Genomic DNA, 20518 nt, shown 5'->3' with positions numbered 1-20518 from the left:
GAAAATCATAATGAAAACTGACTGATCTGGTGTCTCCCTTGTTTGTGAAAGAAACAGAGAACTAATATATTTACTCGTGGTTCCTCATCACAGATTTATTGCAAAATACTTTAACAACCAAATAATGTAGATATGTAGCAGCTGACCCTTCTAGAAGTATTATTGAGCGACCACAGGGGAAGATGTGGGTGTTGTCTGAGCCCTTTCCCATTTTTTAAACTCCACCCCACCTGCATTTTCGCCCTCACCAAATACTGTATGCACTCATGTATACATCTGGAAATTTTTAGACAAAATTGATCTGAAAATCCTCTTTTGATTTATCCCTGGATCAATGTGGATATTGTATTTTAGCTCTTATTGAAACTGCAAGTTGCTTCTGGTGTGAGAGAATTGGCCATCTTCAAGCATGTTGCCCAGGGGACACCCGGATGTTTTACCATCCTGTAGGAGGCTTCTCTCATGTCCCTGCATGGGAGTTGGAACTAATAGATGGGAGCTCACCCCACTTCCTGGATTCTAACCGCTGACCTTTTGGTCAGCAGTCCTGCCGGCACAAGGGTTTAACCCATTGTGCCACGGGGGTTCTACAGTACAGTGGTGAAACATGAGAGCTTAGTCCATCCAGGGAGAACCTAAAAGAAGTACCAGTCCCTCAACTTTCTCTGTCCAGGCTCCAGTTCTGAATACCTGGGAGCGAAAATGGAGGTTGTGGCTAGAATACTGAGGTGGTGCTGGTGCTTTCCCCTCTTTGTGAAATGACCCTCAATTTATGTCACATCAGTATACATACTTTTGACTACAAAACCTTCCCTTGGTTTATACCTGAAGTAAACTTATACATGAGTACATACGATAGTCAGAAAATAGAAATTAGGATTATAAATTCTAGAGAGCCAAGTCTGCTTTTTATTTCAACCAAAATCCCTCAGCATTTCTCAGACACTCTCCTATATATTTTTTATATTTTCTCTGGGAGAAAAATCTTTAAAATGGAAAAAGAACAATTTCCCTCAATTGCCTCCCTCCCTTGCCTTCACACCTCTACTCCAGGGCTGTGGGATTGAACTTTGTCAAGGCAGTAGGGGATTGAAAACAAGGCATTGGAACATTTTTAGACATAGGTGGTATGAGAGGGCCTTGAGGACTATGAAACATCCTTGAAAGGATGGACCACAGTTTCCCCAACCTGTGATTCAGAGATGTCTTCTGTTCCCCTTTTCATGTTGTTTCTCTTATGTTTTTCACGTTAAGCATGTTTTTGTAATATATATTGGGTAGATTTTTCCTGGTGTGTGTGTGTGTGTATATATAAGAGAGAAAGAAATGAAAGACAGAAAGAGTATGAGTGTTTATGATTTGTCTTGCAGTAATGACTTCAGTTCATGTACTGAGAAATGTCCTAATGTGAATCCTATTAAAATTGGCCATGACAACACTTTTCTTTTTAGTTTCTTGACTTCAAAGGTATAAAGCCTTTTGTTGTTCTTCAGAGTGTTTCCCCAGCTTTCAGGTAATACTGTCAGATCCAGATCTTTATATTTTAGCCAGGACAATGGCAATGCTGTCTCTCTAACCATATCTTAGTCAGAAAGGTAACTGGAACATTTCCATTCTGGTTTTTTGCAGACATACTGCAGATATGTGTTCATTATGTTTTGGCTACAAAAGCAAAGAAGGGGGTACTGTTTCATTCCCGTTATTCTGACTCATTTTGTTTCCAAAGGGAAAGTGGGGGGGGGGGGGGGAATGACATATAACTAGGAAAAATGTTCTGGTCTTTCATCTTCAAATGCCTTGAATAAAGCAAAAGGAAGCTGACTATGCATGCTACCGGTAGGGCTGGCCATGCAGCATTTGCTGGCTCTATGCCCAGATAAAAGAACAACCTGCAGATTTATTACAGTTCCATTTTCCATTAATTTCCATCTACACTGGAGTCCAGTCTTTATAATATATCACAGAAACTTCATTTGCTTTTGAACTGTAAAAAAGTATACAGCAAAGGCCTTATTTATTTATTTATTTATTTATTTATTTACTTCGCTTGTATACTGCTTTTCCCACCACAGCAGGGGACTCAAAGTGGTTCTCAACACAATTAAATCATAAAACATGACATCATTTAACATTAAAACTTGGAATTAAAAACATTTAAATATAAATGGTTAAAATCACACAATCCAACAATTGTGGTCCAGGCTGTTCTAAATATATCTATTGCACATTCCTTGTACTGCTCACTGCCCAAAGGCTTGGCCTCACAGCCAAGTCTTTCCTCTTTTTCTGAAGGCCAGGAGGGAGGGTGCCAATCTAATTTTGTTGGGGAAGGAGTTCCAGAGCTGAGGAGCCACCACTGAGAAGGCCCTGTCTCTCGTCCCCACCAACTCCACTTGCAAAGGAGGTGGGACCAAGAATGGGACCTCCCCAGATGATCTTAATCTCTGAGATTGTTCATAGAGGGAGATATGTTCAGACAGGTAAACTGGGCCAGAATCAAATGAAGAGACTGACTCTTCATTCTCTTGGATGAGTTTGTATTTCTTTGCCTTTGAAAATATACCAGTAGGTTAGAGAGGTCAGTATTCTAATTCTGAGGTTCTCTACCCAGGAAATGGTGAATGTGATGTTAGATCTGAATTGTGAATGGGTGAAATAAGCATAAATTAATAAACATTGTTTGCCATGAACCAAATGTGCAGATCCTTGTTCTCACAAGACTGTTGCAGTAACAGAATATACTTAACTCACTCTTTTAACCTTTGTATCTTTAGGGGAAGTTGCACGACCCACAGCTAATGGGGATAATTCCAAGAATTGCACATGACATCTTTGATCACATCTATTCCATGGATGAAAACCTAGAATTTCACATAAAGGTAAATGCAAAATGACATGTTATATAACAGTCAAGTTAAAAAAAAGCTGAGTCTGGTGTCAAGTCGCTATGATTTTCTAGAAGTTCTCACTTCTTCCTAGCTGAGTGCTGAGTTTTTTGTTTTTTTTTTTTAAAAAAACACATTTGGATCCACCATGTTTCAGATCGAAAAAGAACTATCCTGCCAATATTTCAGCAATTTTGAATAACATTCTGCCCCTCTGCAAAGAGTTCTTTGATAGAGGATGAAAATTAGTTTTATAAACATTGGCTTTTTATAATTGAAAATATGTTTGTATATGTTGAAGGAAGTTATTGTTGCCAAAAGATAACGTACAAATATGTCACTCAAGCAGTAGTATCAAAAATGTACATGTATTTGAAAATGGTAGCAATCCAATTTGTAAAAGTCTCCTAGACAGTCTTTCTTTTAATGATTCAAAACAATCCAGTTCAGAACTGGTTCACTCTGCATTTTGCTGTGAAAAGAAAGTTGTTACATGTCAGTCATAATGATATGATCAAGACTTAAGAGCTTAGTACATCTTAACACCGGCTGTATTTAAAAGCTTTAAGAGGCTGTCAGATAATCCTGGAGTGAGCTATTGAGCCAAATATGGCTCTTATGTCAGGATTATCTTTGTACCAGGCCCATAGCGTTTTCTTCAATTGGCATAGCATTGAGGTAATTAGATGTTGCACCAATGCATATTTAAAACATTAATAACAAAAACAAAAATTGTGTTTTGATGGATTAAGGATGCTGCTTATCCACTAATTTTTTGTGAAATAGATTCCATGATTTTTACTGCTTTGCTTGGTGAGTTAGACATGTCATAACTCACCAAAGCTGGTGTGAAATAGTGACTTCTGTATATTTTCACTTGTGAGAAACACTACTTGAACCCAATGAAAAGCAAGGTGCCAGCATCAGCTTAACTGGTGAAGGCTAAATGTGTATGTTGTGTGTGGATGTATACAAGATACAGCAAAACAAAAAGTAATGAGATTGCCAACGCTGTGCCCAATGCAACAATGCTGCTACCTCTACCTTCACATAGCAATTAGGGTAACCCCTGCTGTAAACTCAGTACAAATTTGAATTTGCAACACAATTGTTGAGAGCATTGGATATGAAGTTGTGTTTGTCAGTTGCATTACAAAATTGACAGCAGAAAAGACATAATTCCAAAAATCTTTACAACTAAGCAGAAGGGCAATTAGAGGGACCTGTGTATTGATCTTCTGAACCATCTTGAGAGGGAGCCAGAATTCTTCAGTCACATGATTACAGGTGATGAATCATGGATTTTCAAGTGCAACCCAGAGACAAAATGCCAAACTTGGGAGTGGCACGCTGGAAACTCTCCCCGTCCCAAGAAAGTGGGAATAAGCAAATCAAAAATCAAATCGATGCTCATTTGTTTTTTGGCAGTCAGCCCACAAGGAATTTGTGCCTCCAAGACAAAGTGTCAATCAAACTTTTTATCAGGAAGGCATTGAATGGTTCAGGAAGAAGGTGGCACGTGTGCAACCAGACGTTGCATGCTCTTGGATGGTGCACCTCAAACATTGTGACAACCCCATGTCACACAGCAGTCTCTATCAATGAATGTTTTGGCAGAAAAAGCATTCCTTTGGTTACCCAGCCAATTTTCCAGATTTGTTTTCCAGATCTCAATCCCCAACTCAAAAACCACCTGAAAGGACACCGTTTTGATATTTTGGATAATATGCAGAGGAAAGTAACTAATGAGCTGAAACACATTCCAGGAGAAGCCTGCTATGAACAATGGAAACAACAGCTCCATTGCTGTGTGGCTGCCCAAAGGAACGGCTTTGAAGGGGATAGCCTTGATTTGAACACAGAATAAAACTCATGATTAAAAAAAACCCCCAGTCTCATCACTTTTTTAGGCCATATCTCGTAAGTGGGTAGGATAGACACATTATTTTAACAACTTTTATAATTCAAGTATGTGTCTACCAAACAGCTGCAAAGACTTTCAGAAGGCTTGGTGGACACATCTGAGATATCATTTGAAGCAATGTATCCAGGCAGTTCATGTATATATGCCACACCCCCTAGGTGTAAAACTGACATTGTCAACCTTCTGTTAGGTTAGAGTTGGGAGTGTGCCATTTCTTTGTGGGTTCCCTTCACTTTTGCATGGCATCATGGTAAGCATTCTGCTTACTAGGATGAACAATGCCAACCACAATTAGCATGTAATCTCAAGTTTTAAATGGGGATGAGAGGATATTTTACACCTGGAAAATGGTATATGTGTTTAACATGTTACTTAATTTAAGGATTAGCTGCAAGCTACAGATTCCAGTATAAGCAGCTGTCGCAAGGCCATTGTAGTTTGCAAAAGTTTCATACAACTGCCATACAAGTTATTTGATGTAAACACCCAGGTGTTACATAAGGGATGACTGTTTGTTTTAAACACACCATCACATTGAACCTACTGGCAGATATTCTCCAGTTACAGTCAACACTCCACATTTGCTGGGGTTAGAGGTGTAGGACCCCCACAAAAGTGGGAAAATCACACACACACACATATTTCAGTCAACATTTCTCAAGGAATCTTTTTTTTTTTGGTAAATATTCTAAAGAACCTTACAGTACTCATTCTATCCCATCTGAGTACAATAATAAAATAACACTTTAAAAGAGAAAGAGAACTGTTTGTTACTAGTCTATTCAGTTCTTTCAGTCCCCCCCCCCCCCATGTGATGCAGTGATAACAATTGACTTTGCTTCATACTGTTGTGACAGCAAATGCACTTGAATGGTACTGAATTATTGTTCAAGTTGATTACACAAGAGAGTTGCCATCTGAAAGCATGGGCATTCTGGCTGTGATGTGGGAAATTCCACCAAATAGCCACATGATGCCTGGATAAAATATTGTCACAGTTGAAGCTTGTTCAACCATGAAATGCAGTTTTAAAATGTGGAATAAAAGATAGTTTTTATGCCAGATCTGAAAAATTTGGAGGCAGCTTAGATGTGTTACAAATACAGTTGCACAGTCCTACCCTCCAAAAGGAAGTAAATGTCCATATTTAGAATACTGGGGTTTATCATATACTTTGAGCTTAGTAGTGATTTCTTTGTTTGACTCTTATTTTTCTAGATCCCAGACACAACACATTGCAATGTAACACTATCTGTAATGTAACACTAGCTGCATTTTCCTGAAAATAGTTAGCATTCCTATGAGTGTAATTATACTTGAGAAGAAACTGCACATGACTGTCAAATGTAAAAAGTTGTAATTTTGTGGAAGGCAATTGAAGCCACCAGTGGGCTTTTGGGAAGATCCTTGGAGAGAAAAGGTGTGGAGGTAATGACAATATAGGTGTAAAAATAGTAGAGTAACACTCACTAGACTGTTAAAATCTTGGGAATAGGAATGCGCTGCTCAGCCGGTGAAGAATGTTCTCCATTCAGTAAAGTTCCAAGCTCTGATTTTGTTTTGGAAGAATGTTTCATCTCTGCTCTCCCAAACTATGCCTTTCCTATTTTATCAGTATGTAAAGGGATCTTATATTAATTGAAAGACTGAGAGAAAAAAGTTGGTACGATAAGCTTCGATAGCTGAATGGTGCATCTAAACCAGGCATGGGCAAACGTTGGTCCTCCTGGCTGTTAGGACTTGTGGGAGTTGAAATCTAAAACACCTGGAGGCCTCAAGTTTGCCCATGTCTGATCTACACTGTGGAATTAATGCAGCTTGACACCATTTTAACTACCATGGCTTGGAGCTATGGAATCATAAGAGATGTAGCTTTATGAGGTCTTTAGCCTTAAATAAATAAATAAACTTTATTTATAAACCACTCAATCTCCCCGAGGGGGACTCAGGTAACATCACCAAAACATACAGAGTAAACAGCATGACATAAAATTAACAAAACATAAGCATAAAATTATCACAATAACACATATATATTAAAAATAATCCTGCCAGTTCAGAACAATTAAAAGGCTGGGCCGAGGCTTGTGCAAACTCAAAAATATGAAGGGACCGGGAATTAAGTACAGTGCTATAACAGGCTAACAACAATAGCAGGTACGGGTCTGTGGCTGCTCAATTCCAGGGCCTACTAGAGGGATGACCGGGATAATAGGTAGGAAGTATAAGGCCATATTCAACAATGTTTGGGGCTGAGCTAGAACTGGTCATTCTCAAAGGGTCATTCTTCTCTGCCAAAGCATCTGTTTCCTCACAAAACTTCAACTCCTGAGGGAATTCTACAGTGTAGATGGACCCTAGGTCTTGATGCTGACAAAGCCTGGATCTACACCAGATGAAAAACTACACCAGTTTTCCCAGCTATACTATGGGGAATCCACATGGACTGGTGTGGAAGTGCCTTGAAGCATTTTTGCAGTTCATACAACCAGTCAGTTGTCCTTCTGGGAGTATCAGCCTGTCCTCTTTGCCGCTACTTCTGAGGCAGCTGTTTCACTGGCCAAAACACAGTTCCCCAACAGAGACTTCCTAGTGATATCACTTCTGGTGAAGTTACAACAGAGCACTCAGCCACATGATCACCAGAAATGATATTGACAGCAATACTCTGTTGGGCAGCTTCTTTTGGCTGGTGAAACCACAGTGGACAGTGTCTCACCTTGGATTTATCCCAACCTAGCTCTCCACACATCCAAAACACTTCCTGGTTAAAAGGTTGGAAGAAGCAGTTTTGCTACAGACCTGGCTGTCCATTGTCTGGATTGCTTGTGGCAGGTTCGAGGTATGTTTTATTTGCATATGTAGACACAAGGTTAGTCTGTGAAAGCTTGTGCTACCTAGTTCTTTCTCTTAGTATCTAAGGTGCTAGAAGATCCCTCAGCACACAAATCAAAATACTTATTTCGGTCATTGACCAGCACAGGAAATAGTGTCACATTTCCAGACAAACCTGGCATGTTTGGTACATTAAAAATATAAATATAACTACTAAAAACACAATATGGGTGAGGGAGCAGAAGGGGGAACAGGGTAAAAACATACAATGCCCAGATCCATCACCAAATTGTAGATCCAGGGAAGAAGATTACTGGACACACAGTTGACTGTTGGAACTAGTCATTCCCTGGCGGATTTTGTATGCTGATGCACAGAACTTTGCGACATTGTATGTTGTAGCTGAATTAGTATCTGCCAGTAGCAGGGAGGTATAAAATTGTCCTGAATGGCCTGGGTGCTTGTCTATCAGAGGTAAGATAAGCCTGGCACAGATATCCCTGTAGAACGGGCACTGAAGGAGCACATGTTCTATTGTTTCTACATGATCCGAGTCACAGGGGCAGAGCCTCTCTGGGAAAGGGATCTTCCGGTAGCGGCCTTCGAGTACAGCTGATGGGAGAGCGTGGCATCGGGCCAGGGTGAAAGCCCTTCGATGAATAGGAACCTCTAAGTATGTTAAATATGCCATAGGGGAGGCAAGGTATCTGCTGTCTTCACTGATAAGGAAGCTTGGAGCCGAGGCCAGATCTAGTTGGCGCTCTGTGTCTGTGATACGTTGTTTAATAAGTGCTTTGGCTTGATTGTAATCCATAGCTAATAGTAGACCTGGAGAAAATCCCAATGAGGAGATTTTGGATGCTACCGCCTGCTTCCATGTGGATTGGAAGTCATCCTCCATGGTTAGTGGGGCAAGGCCAAGGGGTGCACGGGACAGTCTGAGCCAGAGGTTGAGTATGGCAAGCCACACCCTGGCCTCCACTCTCATAAAACACGTCTCTAGTCGCAGGGTGGCATTAGAAACGCATTTAGGGACCTGCAAGGCCGATCTCAGAAACTTGGACTGAACCAGCTCTAATGGGGCAAAACTGGGGAAGGGGCCCAGCTGAGCCCCATACAAGAGTTGGGCTAATGACTTGGCTTCAAACAGCTTGAGCGCTGCCGGTGTGAAGTGGCCCCCTCTTGTCCTAAGATATTTAAGAATGGCAATTGAGCTCCCCTGCGCGGTGTTGGATACTTGATCCCCATGAGCTCTTCTGCTACCATTAGATTGGAAAACTACACCTAGATATTTGAAGGATGTAACTTGTTCAATGACCATCTATGCTCCAAGAGTAAGTCCTGGGCCTATTAGCGAAAGCCATGATTTTAGTTTTATTGTAATTGAGTTGGAGCTGATCTGAGTTGCAATGTTGTATTAATGCTCTCAAAGCTCTTTTGAGCCCAATGGGTGTTCTAGAGAGTACAGCAGCATCATCTGCATAAAGCAGGATGGAGATGTGTCTTCCCGCCAGCTTTGGGGGGTGGAAGTCCATGTTTTGAAGCTGGTCCACTATGGAGTTTCTATAGAAGTTGAACAGCAAAGGGGCCAGAATGCAGCCTTGCTTGACACCTTTGCATGTTTCAACAGCCTCGGTGAGGTGGCCCTGTGGGTTGCATCTTACTTTGAGTGTGGTCTTTTCATGAAGTTGGCATATTTGATATAGTAGACGGCGATCAATTGTGGAACTCTCCAGTTTTTCCCAAAGTTTAACTCGCGAGATGGAATCAAATGCTGCTTTAAAGTCAATAAAAGCAGCATACAGTGAGGTTATGTTTTGGGAGGAATATTTTTCCACAAGGTGTTGCAGCACTAGGCACTGATCTATGGTGGCCCTCAGCACACTGATACTCTAGCCCACTACTTCTCAAACTATTTATTTATTTCTACACCACTCTATCTCACCCTAGAGGGGACTCAGAGAGGCTCCGGAGGGGACGCTATGGATCCCGATCCAAATGGGCTTTTTAAAGCTCAAAGTTGGAATCATGAAAATATGGCAACAGTAACAGGTTTCTGAACATCACCCATTTACAATACCTTTTAGCAACAACGTGCCGTGTTTACAGTGGATTCTGCCGAAAGTGCTTCAGCTGTATTCAGCAAAAAGGAGAATCAGCCTGTTTAGCAAGCCATGCAAATGCTGACTTGATATCAGTAAATGTTTGCTTATTATACCTATTTTATATACCTGTATTCTTGGAGTAATGTAAAAATTACTTTGGCAGAAAGGGGTCACGGGTGGAAAAGGTTTAAGAAGTCCTGCCCTAAGTGAACATGGCTATGCTTTGAATTTCCTGGCTCACTAAAAAATACCAAACACCTCTTGTACTCTTAAAGGATTTGTAAACTTGTTTTTTTAAAAAAATATTTGATTGATAGCTATGGTATGAATGCAAAAATGCTTTCTTAAATTGTAGTATATACTTGTTAGTGTTCCAGCCTCTTCCAAACTGCTATGTTAATAACAATGTGTTTTCATTTGTTTAGGTGTCCTATTTTGAGATTTACTTGGACAAAATAAGGGACTTGCTGGATGGTAAGGAGGATTTCTTATCTTAAGAAAAACCCTACAGCTAAGCTCTAATAACTACAGTGAGTTTATTTTACAAGATTAATTAAAAATTGAATAAGCCTTTGCAACAGAAAGAATAGTTCTGAAATATTTGAATGTGAATATCTGCCTGGAATAATATCCCTGTGCAGCATATAATTACTTGCAGTGAGTGACTTTGGTAACCAGTTACATTTTGTATCAAGGAACTGTTTTACTTACTGGACTGTAGAAACAGGAGCTGTAATCGATCACTTTTCAGTTTAACATAAGAAGGTTTTTGCCTTGTTACTGGGTTTGTTCAGAGTCAGACTGTAGAAGAGAAAGGGTCAAATGGGGTGTCTCCTTATAAGGGTGTGATATAATCGGAACAGAATCAGCAACAGGAGGAACAGGAAACACACTGAAACATGAACTATCCTAGTGACTAATTAAAGTACATTTAAAAAAAACCAAAAACCATAGCCTGCCCTTTCTGCATTCCCCTGTCCTGCAGCCCCTGTCCTGCAGATTTTGAAATCAGCTAAATATTGTACCAAGAATAGAGAGTTTGATCTAATCAATGCCATTCAATCGACCTTGAGAAAAAGTGTTCTTACCATACTGACCGCCTAAGAAAGCTGATGAAGAAACATAACTTACAAACTATCTAATACCCACTAAGAAAATCCAACAAATGCTATGTCAGCAAAGGACAAGAGGCATCCTCTCACCTCTGCAGGAGTCTACCGTATATCGTGCAGCTATAGACAAGTCTACACAGGGACCACCAAATGCAGCATTGTCCAAACACGAATCAAGGAACATGAAAGGCACTGCAGATTAATTCAAACAGAGAAGTCAGCCATAGCAGAGCACTTGATGAACCAACCTGGACACAGCATATTATTTGAGAACACAGAAACGTTGGACCACTCTCACAACTACCATGTCAGGCTACACAGTGAAGCCACTGAAATCCACAAGCATGTGGACAATTTCAACAGAAAGGAGGAAACAATGAAAATGAACAAAATCTGGCTACCATTATTTAAAAATCTCTAAAATCAGAACAGTAAATAAAGAACAACACTCAAAAACAGGGAAATTCAAGACAGAATCAACCAGGGCCAGCTAATACAACAAAGGATCCCCCAAGGCAGGAATCAGCCAGGCTTTGAAGCTGCAAGTACATTCAATGCTAATCAAGGTGGCCAATTGCAACAGCCACACTTACCTCAAGCAAACGTCTCACCGTAGACACTCCACAGATATATAAACTTCATTTGCCTAGTTTCCAACAAACCTCACAACCTCTGAGGATGCCTCCAATAGATGTGGGCAAAATGTCAGGAGAGAATGCTTCTGGAACATGGCCATACAGCCCGGAAAACTCATAGCAACACAATCATGATACTTTTGGTACCATATTTGAGTAAGGTTTGTGGAAATTAAACCACTGATTTCTTCTATAGGAGGATCTGTTTGAATTATTGTGTATTTAGATTAGTCTTGCTGCTCATCAGATTCACATACTATCTTTATGTTTTTAGTTTCAAAGACAAACCTTGCAGTTCACGAAGACAAGAACAGAGTCCCATATGTCAAGGTAAAAGCAATTTTTCATGTACAGTTTGTTTAAATACTTTCATGCTAATTACAATCAAAATTAAGTTGTATTGCTTCTATTTCCTTTTAAAAATATGCATGCCAGCTTTTTAACTGACAGTTTAACATAACCAAGCAGAAAGTCACAGATGACACCAATACATTTTAAAATATCAAATCTATATACATAATAAAAGTGAAAATATGTATGTGTATGTGTGTGTGACTAGGGTGCCCACTTACACAGACAGGCTCCCACTTTCACAAACAGCTATAACTTCCACCACTCAGGAGACACCAATTGCACTCCCTCCAATGACATTGCAGGTTATAGCAAGTGCCATGAACATGTATAAGAGGCCTGCCAATGTCCTCCACAAACACAATACTGCCCATCACCAAATGAATGTTTTCATTTGGGAACAATTTCCTCCTAGATTTTCTGTTTTTCTTCCACCACAGACAGCTCAGTATTTCGATTGGCGTGGAATTTGCATGATCCCGCCCACTGCCTCTACCATAAACCCTTTCTACTCTTATCTATGGCACAAAGTAAACAGAGATATTGATCAACAACTGAACATACTGGAGGGGTTTGGGGGACTGACTCAACATGATGGAAGTTGTAGTTCATCCTGCACAGGCAATGGATCTTGACATTTGGCACACAGAACCCCCGTGACCAACCAAAAATACTAAAGAGGCTTGGAGGGGTGAGTTGACTTTGATGTATAGGAGTTGTAGGTACTGGGATTTATAGTTCACCTGCAATCAGAGAGCACTCTGAACCCCATTAGTGATAGACATGAAACTAACTTGGCACACAGATCCCCCATGACCAACAAAAAATACTGAAGGTCTTTGGAGGGGGTATGTAGGAGTTGTACTTCACCTACATCCAGAGAGCACTGTGAACTGAATCTGGACCAAACTCGGCACACAGACCAACATAGCCAAGTTTTAATTTTTGAGAATTGCAGTTCACCCACATACTTATGCATTTTCTAATGGTAGCATTCATAAAAAACAAAAGCAAAGACTAATTTTGATTCTAATAAATAATGTTACAAATTATCAAATTCATATTACCAAACATCCAAAAACAAACAATGACTTTTTCAAGTAACCCCAGCATCATCGGGTACCCAAGCTAGTAAACTAATAAGAAGCACCAGACAATAACAGCAAATTTCCTAAGAAGGATTTGCAATGTTAAACCACCAGAATGCAAAACATAAAAATTGTATAAAAATAAAATAGTTGGATACATTTAAATTAGCCCATCCTCTCCAAGCAGACAATTTTCAGTTCATCACAGCATTTTCCCCAACACTCTCTCTTCTGAAAGAAAAAGTATTTGCTTATACCTTTGACATGCTTTCCTTATTAGATTCCATAACCATTCCCAAGCAGTTGTAAAAACATGCTACCTGTTTTGAATTATTTTTTATCATTATTAATTGTTTTCAACATGTTATTCATATTTCAATAGACATTCTGACTCTAGAGGATGAAATAGAATAATTTGCTACAATTAAGAATTCAAACCACAATTATCTTTATATTTCAGCATTGCCTTTCTGAAATATTCATGGAATTTAATAATTTTTGGCTCTTTCCTTCCCTTTAAAATTGTTTCATTTTAGATCACTCCAGTGAAATTTAGCAGTTCATTCATATTTAATGCATATAAAAGAAATCCTTCATTTTTAATATTCACTTGAATGAAGACTTAAAGAACATATTGGTGTTATTTCCAATTCTATTAGAATCTCTCTCACATACATATATAAATATATATACAAACACACATACATATATTAACTGGATATCTTGATCTACAACTCACCTGCAAGTAAATTATAATATATAATACATTAATAAAATTAAGAATACTTCTAGTGAATGGGCCTGATTGACCATTTTAATTCATTTTAGTTAAAGCCAGACTTTTTATTGGTGGTAGCATTTTATTTTTCTATTTTTTAAATGATTATCCAGTTTTGTAAAAACCTAAAAAGTCCCAGTCTTTATATTGCTGATTGACTTTCTTCAGAGGCTGCTCTAGAATAAGCACAAATAACAATAATACATTTCTAGTTGCATACTTATGAAATTCAAATTCCTTACATCAATTGTATTTAATACCACATTTGAAAACATATACCATTCAATTCAGTTCACCAACAGCAGAAATTTGAGGAGTTGCTAAAAACTCTCTCTTCATAGAATAGTCCAGTTCTTTCTAGTAGAGTTGTGTGCAGATCTGTTTTCCTTCATTGCATCTGTTCTTTCGTTACTTTTGTTACCTTTGGGAACATGTAATGGGAAGCCTCCTCCCGGTACAAAAATCAGCTTGACACAAAAGCAAGCGGGAGTCAATTGTGGCTCCTCGCTTGCTTTTCGTGAGCCGCCTCCTTGTCTTGGAAAGAGTACGTGTGTGGAGTGCAAGCCCAGAAAGCATGCGTGTCTGCCTGCAGCTTAGCGCCTCTCCTCTAGAGTAGAGAAACAGGTAAGAAGCCTCCTTAAAGCGAGCTCCTGTCTGCAGTTGAGCACCTCTCCTCTAGAGTAGAAACAGCTTAAATGCCTAAAATGATGGGAAGGGGAGCCCAGGAAGCCCCCCCCCCACACACACAATGGGCAGATCCAAAATCGATCTTTTAGCACCTCAGAGTAAAAACATATATGTCATTCTGATTTCGGGAAGCTCCCAAAAATTGATCGGGGCCCCTCACCAAAAGCCAGGACACAAAATGGGTCAAAATTGCACAAGCCTACTTTTGAAACATCTACATATCATCAATCTCTTGCTTCATTATATGGCAGAAAGAAAAAGGAATAATTAATGCAAAAGGTGGTTTGATTCAGCAGCAGTGCAGGTTTCATCTCATGCATCCTGGTGTTTTTGTTCTTTCCTAAGCCCATTACATAGATTTTGAAGAGTGAGCAATCATACCAATTTCACAGCAAATGTATCTGGCAAATGTTTTTGTTTTACATTCTTTTGAAACTATCCATTTAAATAAGGTTTTCAGTTCTCTGATATATGGTTCAATAGCTGCATCTATAGTTTTCAGCTTGAAAACAGAATTTTGGCTCTGATCTCTGAAGAAACTGTTGACTTCAGGTACAGCTATTGTGTTGGATTTGTTGTGTTGCTTCTTCCACAATGTCTGACATATAATATACCCTACATTTCTAGGGTTGTACAGAGAGATTTGTGTCTAGTCCTGAAGAAGTTATGGATGTCATTGATGAAGGGAAAACCAATCGCCATGTAGCTGTTACAAGTAAGCATTTCTGCACTTCTACTTAAAAAAACAAATACCATACTAAATGTATTGGTGTTACACAAACTGCTATGATACCAAAGTGATACAATTATCTTATTTACTTGATTACTTTTTTCAACTTAGCTTAGATTTCTTATGCTTCAAATCCCTGCTACATAGGGTAAAATAACTAGTTTTTGTGACTTGAAAGACATTTTCAAAATTATGATTAATAAACAAAAACGAGACTACATTTTTGTCTTTATATTTGAAACAAGTTGAATGAATTTCCATCTTGGTTGTGATCGGTCACAGGCTTCTACTTATATCTCTGGATGCATCTTCACTAATGCTTTGTCCCAAAAATGGGGTTGAGGGTGAACCATTTCCTTGGCGGCTACATGATGCATGGAGCTAATTCAGGTTAACATGGGCCAAGGCCAGTTAATGCTTTCCCTAGGCTCAGGCTCCCTGGGGCCGCAGGATGGCACCTATCTTGCCATGTCGTTTTAGGCCTTGAGGATATGAAAATTGCTCTGGTCACCGAGAAGGAGAAACGAGGGGTGAAAGGAGGAAACAATTCTTCCTTTCCTTTCTCTCCTCTCTTGCATCACTTGATTGCTTTGGGTATCATCACTACAGGTGCTGAATGGTAATCTTTACCATTTTCATACCTGGTGGGCACTGCAAAGCCCAGAACGATGGGGGCAAGATAAGTGGGGTGATCTAGCAGTGCCAAACCACTTTGGGTACTGCTTGGGCATGTGGCCACCATCCAGACACTGAGCTGACTTGGGGCATGCAGCGTGGATGACATCCAGCCCCTAAGCCATCTTGGCAGCTGACCATGCAGACCCAGCAATGCTGATCCGGAATATCTGGATGAGCATCACCATTTCGGAAAAGTGAAGTGGCACCTTTTGTGCCTTTTCTTGAAGCCACTTTACTTGGAACACTTGTCTTTAATTAAGCAACCTGGAACAATGCCCTTAATTAGTGTTAAATGCCGGCAACATCACATATTTAAAAGTAAGCGGTTCTGTGCATGTATGGCCAGAAAATTGAATAGAAGTGATAACAAAGAGCATAAAACATGTTGACTATAACACTCATAAATGTTGTTTGCACTGGGGATACATTAACTTCCAAGAAACATTCTTATTAGGAATCAAATCCTATTTTGTTGAACGCTTTCATGGCTGGAATCACTGGGTTGTTGTAGGTTTTTTTGGGCTATATGGCCATGTTCTAGAGGCATTCTCTCCTAGGTTTTTTCAGGCTATATGGCCATGTTCTAGAGGCATTCTCTCCATGTTCTAGAGGCATTTTCTCTGTGTTCTAGAGGCATTCTCTCCTCCATATTCTAGAGAATGCCTCTAGAACATGGCCATATAGCCCGAAAAAACCTACAACAACCCACAAATCCTATTTGTTATTATAAAGCTCATATATCTGGTACATCCCTGCATGCAAGCCATTTCCTATTCTACAGTGGCTTTCAGGTCAGTTAGTGATTGACTGCAGGGTATATGGGGATGATGACAGTCAAATTGACACATACTCACATACATACATATACATAATGTCTGGCTGCCTCCATTGTCTTCACAGAGATGCTGGACTTTACATTTTGACAGCTTAAAAAAATCTCAGCGAATATGTGCTTATGGCTATGGTTGATGGCTTCAGCAGTGGCTAGTCAGGAATGATTCTGGGCACAGACAACTAAACATTTATGATACATCATATATATCTACTATATATCTACTTAACGTTACTTTGTTACTCTTTGTGTGTGAGTCTTTCCATTAAGTTAGACTTCAAAAGCCCTCCTTCCTTGCATTTGCTTAATCTACATTCTATATTTAGAATCCATTTTGACCTCCTGTCTTCATTCGAGCCACATTTGTTGTTCTGCAGAAAAAAAGAGTGTAAAGAGTTGTAGTCCTGGTCAGCATTGTCTTCACCGTGGAGTAGCCCATGTTCAGTTCAAATTCTCTTTACAAATATTTTGGTTGTTTCATCAGCTTTGTTGAATGTTGAATGAATTCCAAAGTTAGTCATTAATAAGGCATTAATCTTTAGATATTTTTTTCAAGGCATTACTAATGTGCTGGATTTCTTTTCATAGACATGAATGAACACAGTTCTAGAAGTCATAGTATTTTCCTAATTAACATCAAGCAAGAGAATGTTGAAACTGAAAAAAAACTCAGTGGAAAGCTTTATCTGGTAGATTTGGCTGGGAGTGAAAAGGTAATGACTATGTTGCTGTTCTACTTAAAAGTATTGATTTTTCAGTGGTTTGTGATGGTAGTAATTTTTAGAATCCAATGGCATGCATATTTAACTTTTAACTGCTGTGTTTAAATGCTTACTCAGAGATTAAAAAGATTACCTAAGATACATTTTATGCCTTTTGTGAGGATGGCTTGTAGTGTTGATTGAGGTATTAAACAAATCACTCTGAATTACGCTAACTGCATATCCTATCTGCTCTGAGCTATTCTTCAGATCAGTCTGTGACTGCTAGAGCTATAAAGTGAAGTGGTGACAGAATCAAAAATTGAAAAACAATCTTGGTTTCATTCACAAGATCCAAACAAGCACTTAGGGCATTTTATTGTATGTACTCACCTCACGTATAAGCCGAGGGCAGATTTTGGGGCCAAAATTATGGATTTTTATATGATCTGTGGATAAGTCAAGGGAAGAAGCAATATCTTGAGCTTAGAAGAAAAATGGGATATAAATATTACAAAGCAATGAGTATATAATATTGTTGCAGTTGTCTCTCTTATATTACTTCTCTCAATTTCCCCTTGATAATGTAATGTTACTAAAATGGATGGAAGCTATATAACCTTGGCAGAGCTGAATCATTTTGCCTATTTTGCGGGAGGGGGGGAGGGGGGGTTAGATTTTAAAAAGTACTTTTGTGACTTTTGAAGAGAATAGAGGCATGAAAGGTAGTTATAATTAAATTCATTATTTTTAAATTCCCCAACAGAGTTTGATAAGTTAGTTTTATAAGGCATATTACAATATTCTGATATTTTAAATTTTCTATTTAAATTGAATTTTCTATTTTTGGTTTCCAAATAAAGTTTTTAAGTAATAATAGTTGCTTTAGATCATGCACCAAAAGACATATCTGGATGCAGCCATTCAAAATCTATATTGTCAGTGTGTCAGCCCCCTTTGCCACAAGATACCTATTTTTATATTGCTGGGGATAAGGAGTAGCAGGAAAAACACACATGCAGCTATTTCCATAGAATCATAGAATTGGAAGAGGCCACATGGGCCATCTAGTCCAACCCCTTGCCATTCAGGAAAAGCACAGTTAAAGTACCCCAATTGATGCGTTGTGGAAGCATCATGACAGGACAAGAGGTCCTTGGAAGGTCCCCGAAGATGACATTATTGCTGTGTATTCTTCTTTACTGTTCCCTCTATTGTTCACCAATGTAGAAATTGCCATCTTTTGGGGACTGCCACTTTGAAGAGAGGGGATTGGAGGAGATTTTGGAAGTTACATAATCAGTACAGAATTCAGACCTCCACAAAACCTCCCAAAATGGGTTACGATGACGTAAGCTGGACTTTGGCCACCATCATTAACAGCATGCCAGTCATTATTTGCCAGCACCTTCTACTTTCTGGCATTAAGGTCTGAGGCTTTGGTTCGCCTTGGTAGTTGTCAATTTTATTTACTTTGAGTACCACATGCCTGGATTAGCAGAGCATGTTTGTTTGTTTTCTTGTTTATTACACAGGCAGCAGCTTTATGCCATACTATCTAAGCAACTCACTTAAAAATATGTTCAATTCTTGACTTTTAATATGCTGGCTGGTTCTTCTGTATATAAAAAGAGCATTCGATGTATGAAGTATTACTTCAAAGTCCATGAAATTTTGTAATGCAGATCCAGGTTTGGAAGCCACCTGGATAGGATGCTTTCAGTGGAATCTCATGCTATCAATGAAATAAATTTATTACACACATATTGTATTCACTTAAAAAACAAAGAAAAGGTGTTATGGAAATCTTTTGCAGGCTGGTTGTTTTTCTGTGTCGGGTAAAATGAAGATAATGTATTTTAAGTGCTACTTTCCTCTTGTAACTATCTCCAAGGGTCCAACCAGTAACTATTCTTTTTGGACAGGTCAGCAAAACTGGGGCAGAGGGCTCTGTGCTTGACGAAGCTAAAAATATTAACAAGTCATTGTCTGCTTTGGGCAATGTGATCTCGGCATTGGCAGAAGGAACGGTAAGTAATCCCCATTTTCTTTTAAGAATGTTTGAAAGCATAATAATTTGGTGGATTGGATTCTTTTCTGAGTCTTCCAGCTATTATTGCATAGGCCTGCATTGTAAGCTGTATTTGGAAGGAAAAATCACACACACACACACACCCCTGGTGTCCTGAAGTCTGCATACCGCCTGAGGACATCAGGAAGTATTTGCATGTAATAAATAAATAAATAAATAAATAAATAATATTATCCTTTTAACGGTGGTAACATATTAAATTTCATTCAGCTGCATAGGTCAGCATGGAACATTGTGTTTGTGTGTGCCTTCATTGTAGCTGAAATAGCGAGACCTGCTAAGAGGAGCTGCTCCTAATGAGTTTTGGACATCTGGTGCTTTCCATGTCAGTGGACTCACAAATCTACTTTGCGCATTTTGATCCAAACTTTGGGATACGGTTCAGCACCTTGGACAGAAACTTCATATTAAACCTTTGGATGGATTAAGTGCCCCTTTGACATGGATGCCACCCTCTGCCTAGCATGATGAGACAGCATTGAATCATGTCAAATTCCTCCCTTTAGTGAAGACATATTTGTGTTACTGTAAATTAGCAACAAAAATGCTACATTGCAGAAAGAGTGGTCTCTTGCTGTGTCTCAAGTGTAATTAGGAGACATTCTGACAATTGTGAGAGAGAAGGATTAAATACGATCAACTAGTTATTTTAACTAGTAATTTCCAGTTTTTCAAAAGCAGAGTGTTACAAAATCCATGGCCCTTTCTACACTGTCATATAATGTAGTTTGAAACTGCATTATATGGTCAGTGTAGGCTCATATAAAATAGTTTAACTGCATTATATCAGTCCAAGGGCAATATGGATGGATGGTATCCTTGAAGTGACTGGCTTGATGTTGAAGGAGCTGTGGGTAGTGATGGCTGACAGGGAGCTCTGGTGCGGGCTTGTCCATGAGGTCACGAAGACTCGGAAGTACACTGAACGAATAAACAACAACAATTGGTCCACGTTGTCCATATAATGCAGTGTAGATGGAGCCCAAGTGTCCTGCTGGTTGCAATGCTTACATCATAAGGCTCTTAATTTTCTAAGCTTTCTTTTGGTTGTGTGTTGATGTAACTGAGATCTAATGTGTAAGACA

At 39.2% G+C, this 20518-nt stretch overlaps 1 protein-coding gene across 1 annotated transcript in view; it reads left to right on the top strand.

Annotated features, from left to right (window-relative positions):
• Positions 1–20518, top strand: part of KIF5C (kinesin family member 5C) — a 101320-nt gene that overhangs the window by 39062 nt on the left and 41740 nt on the right. Inside the window, exons 4-9 of the mRNA XM_060776445.2 lie at positions 2775–2879; positions 10175–10223; positions 11771–11826; positions 15028–15115; positions 17229–17353; positions 19267–19371. Coding sequence (XP_060632428.1) covers positions 2775–2879; positions 10175–10223; positions 11771–11826; positions 15028–15115; positions 17229–17353; positions 19267–19371 — 528 coding nt within the window. The remainder of the gene's footprint in view (positions 1–2774; positions 2880–10174; positions 10224–11770; positions 11827–15027; positions 15116–17228; positions 17354–19266; positions 19372–20518) is intronic.

This window comes from Anolis sagrei, chromosome 1 (assembly GCF_037176765.1).
Source record: "Anolis sagrei isolate rAnoSag1 chromosome 1, rAnoSag1.mat, whole genome shotgun sequence".
Lineage (NCBI taxonomy): Eukaryota > Metazoa > Chordata > Lepidosauria > Squamata > Dactyloidae > Anolis > Anolis sagrei.
The sequence above is the reverse complement of the archived record's forward strand: the minus strand, read 5'-3'. Positions and strand labels throughout refer to the sequence as shown.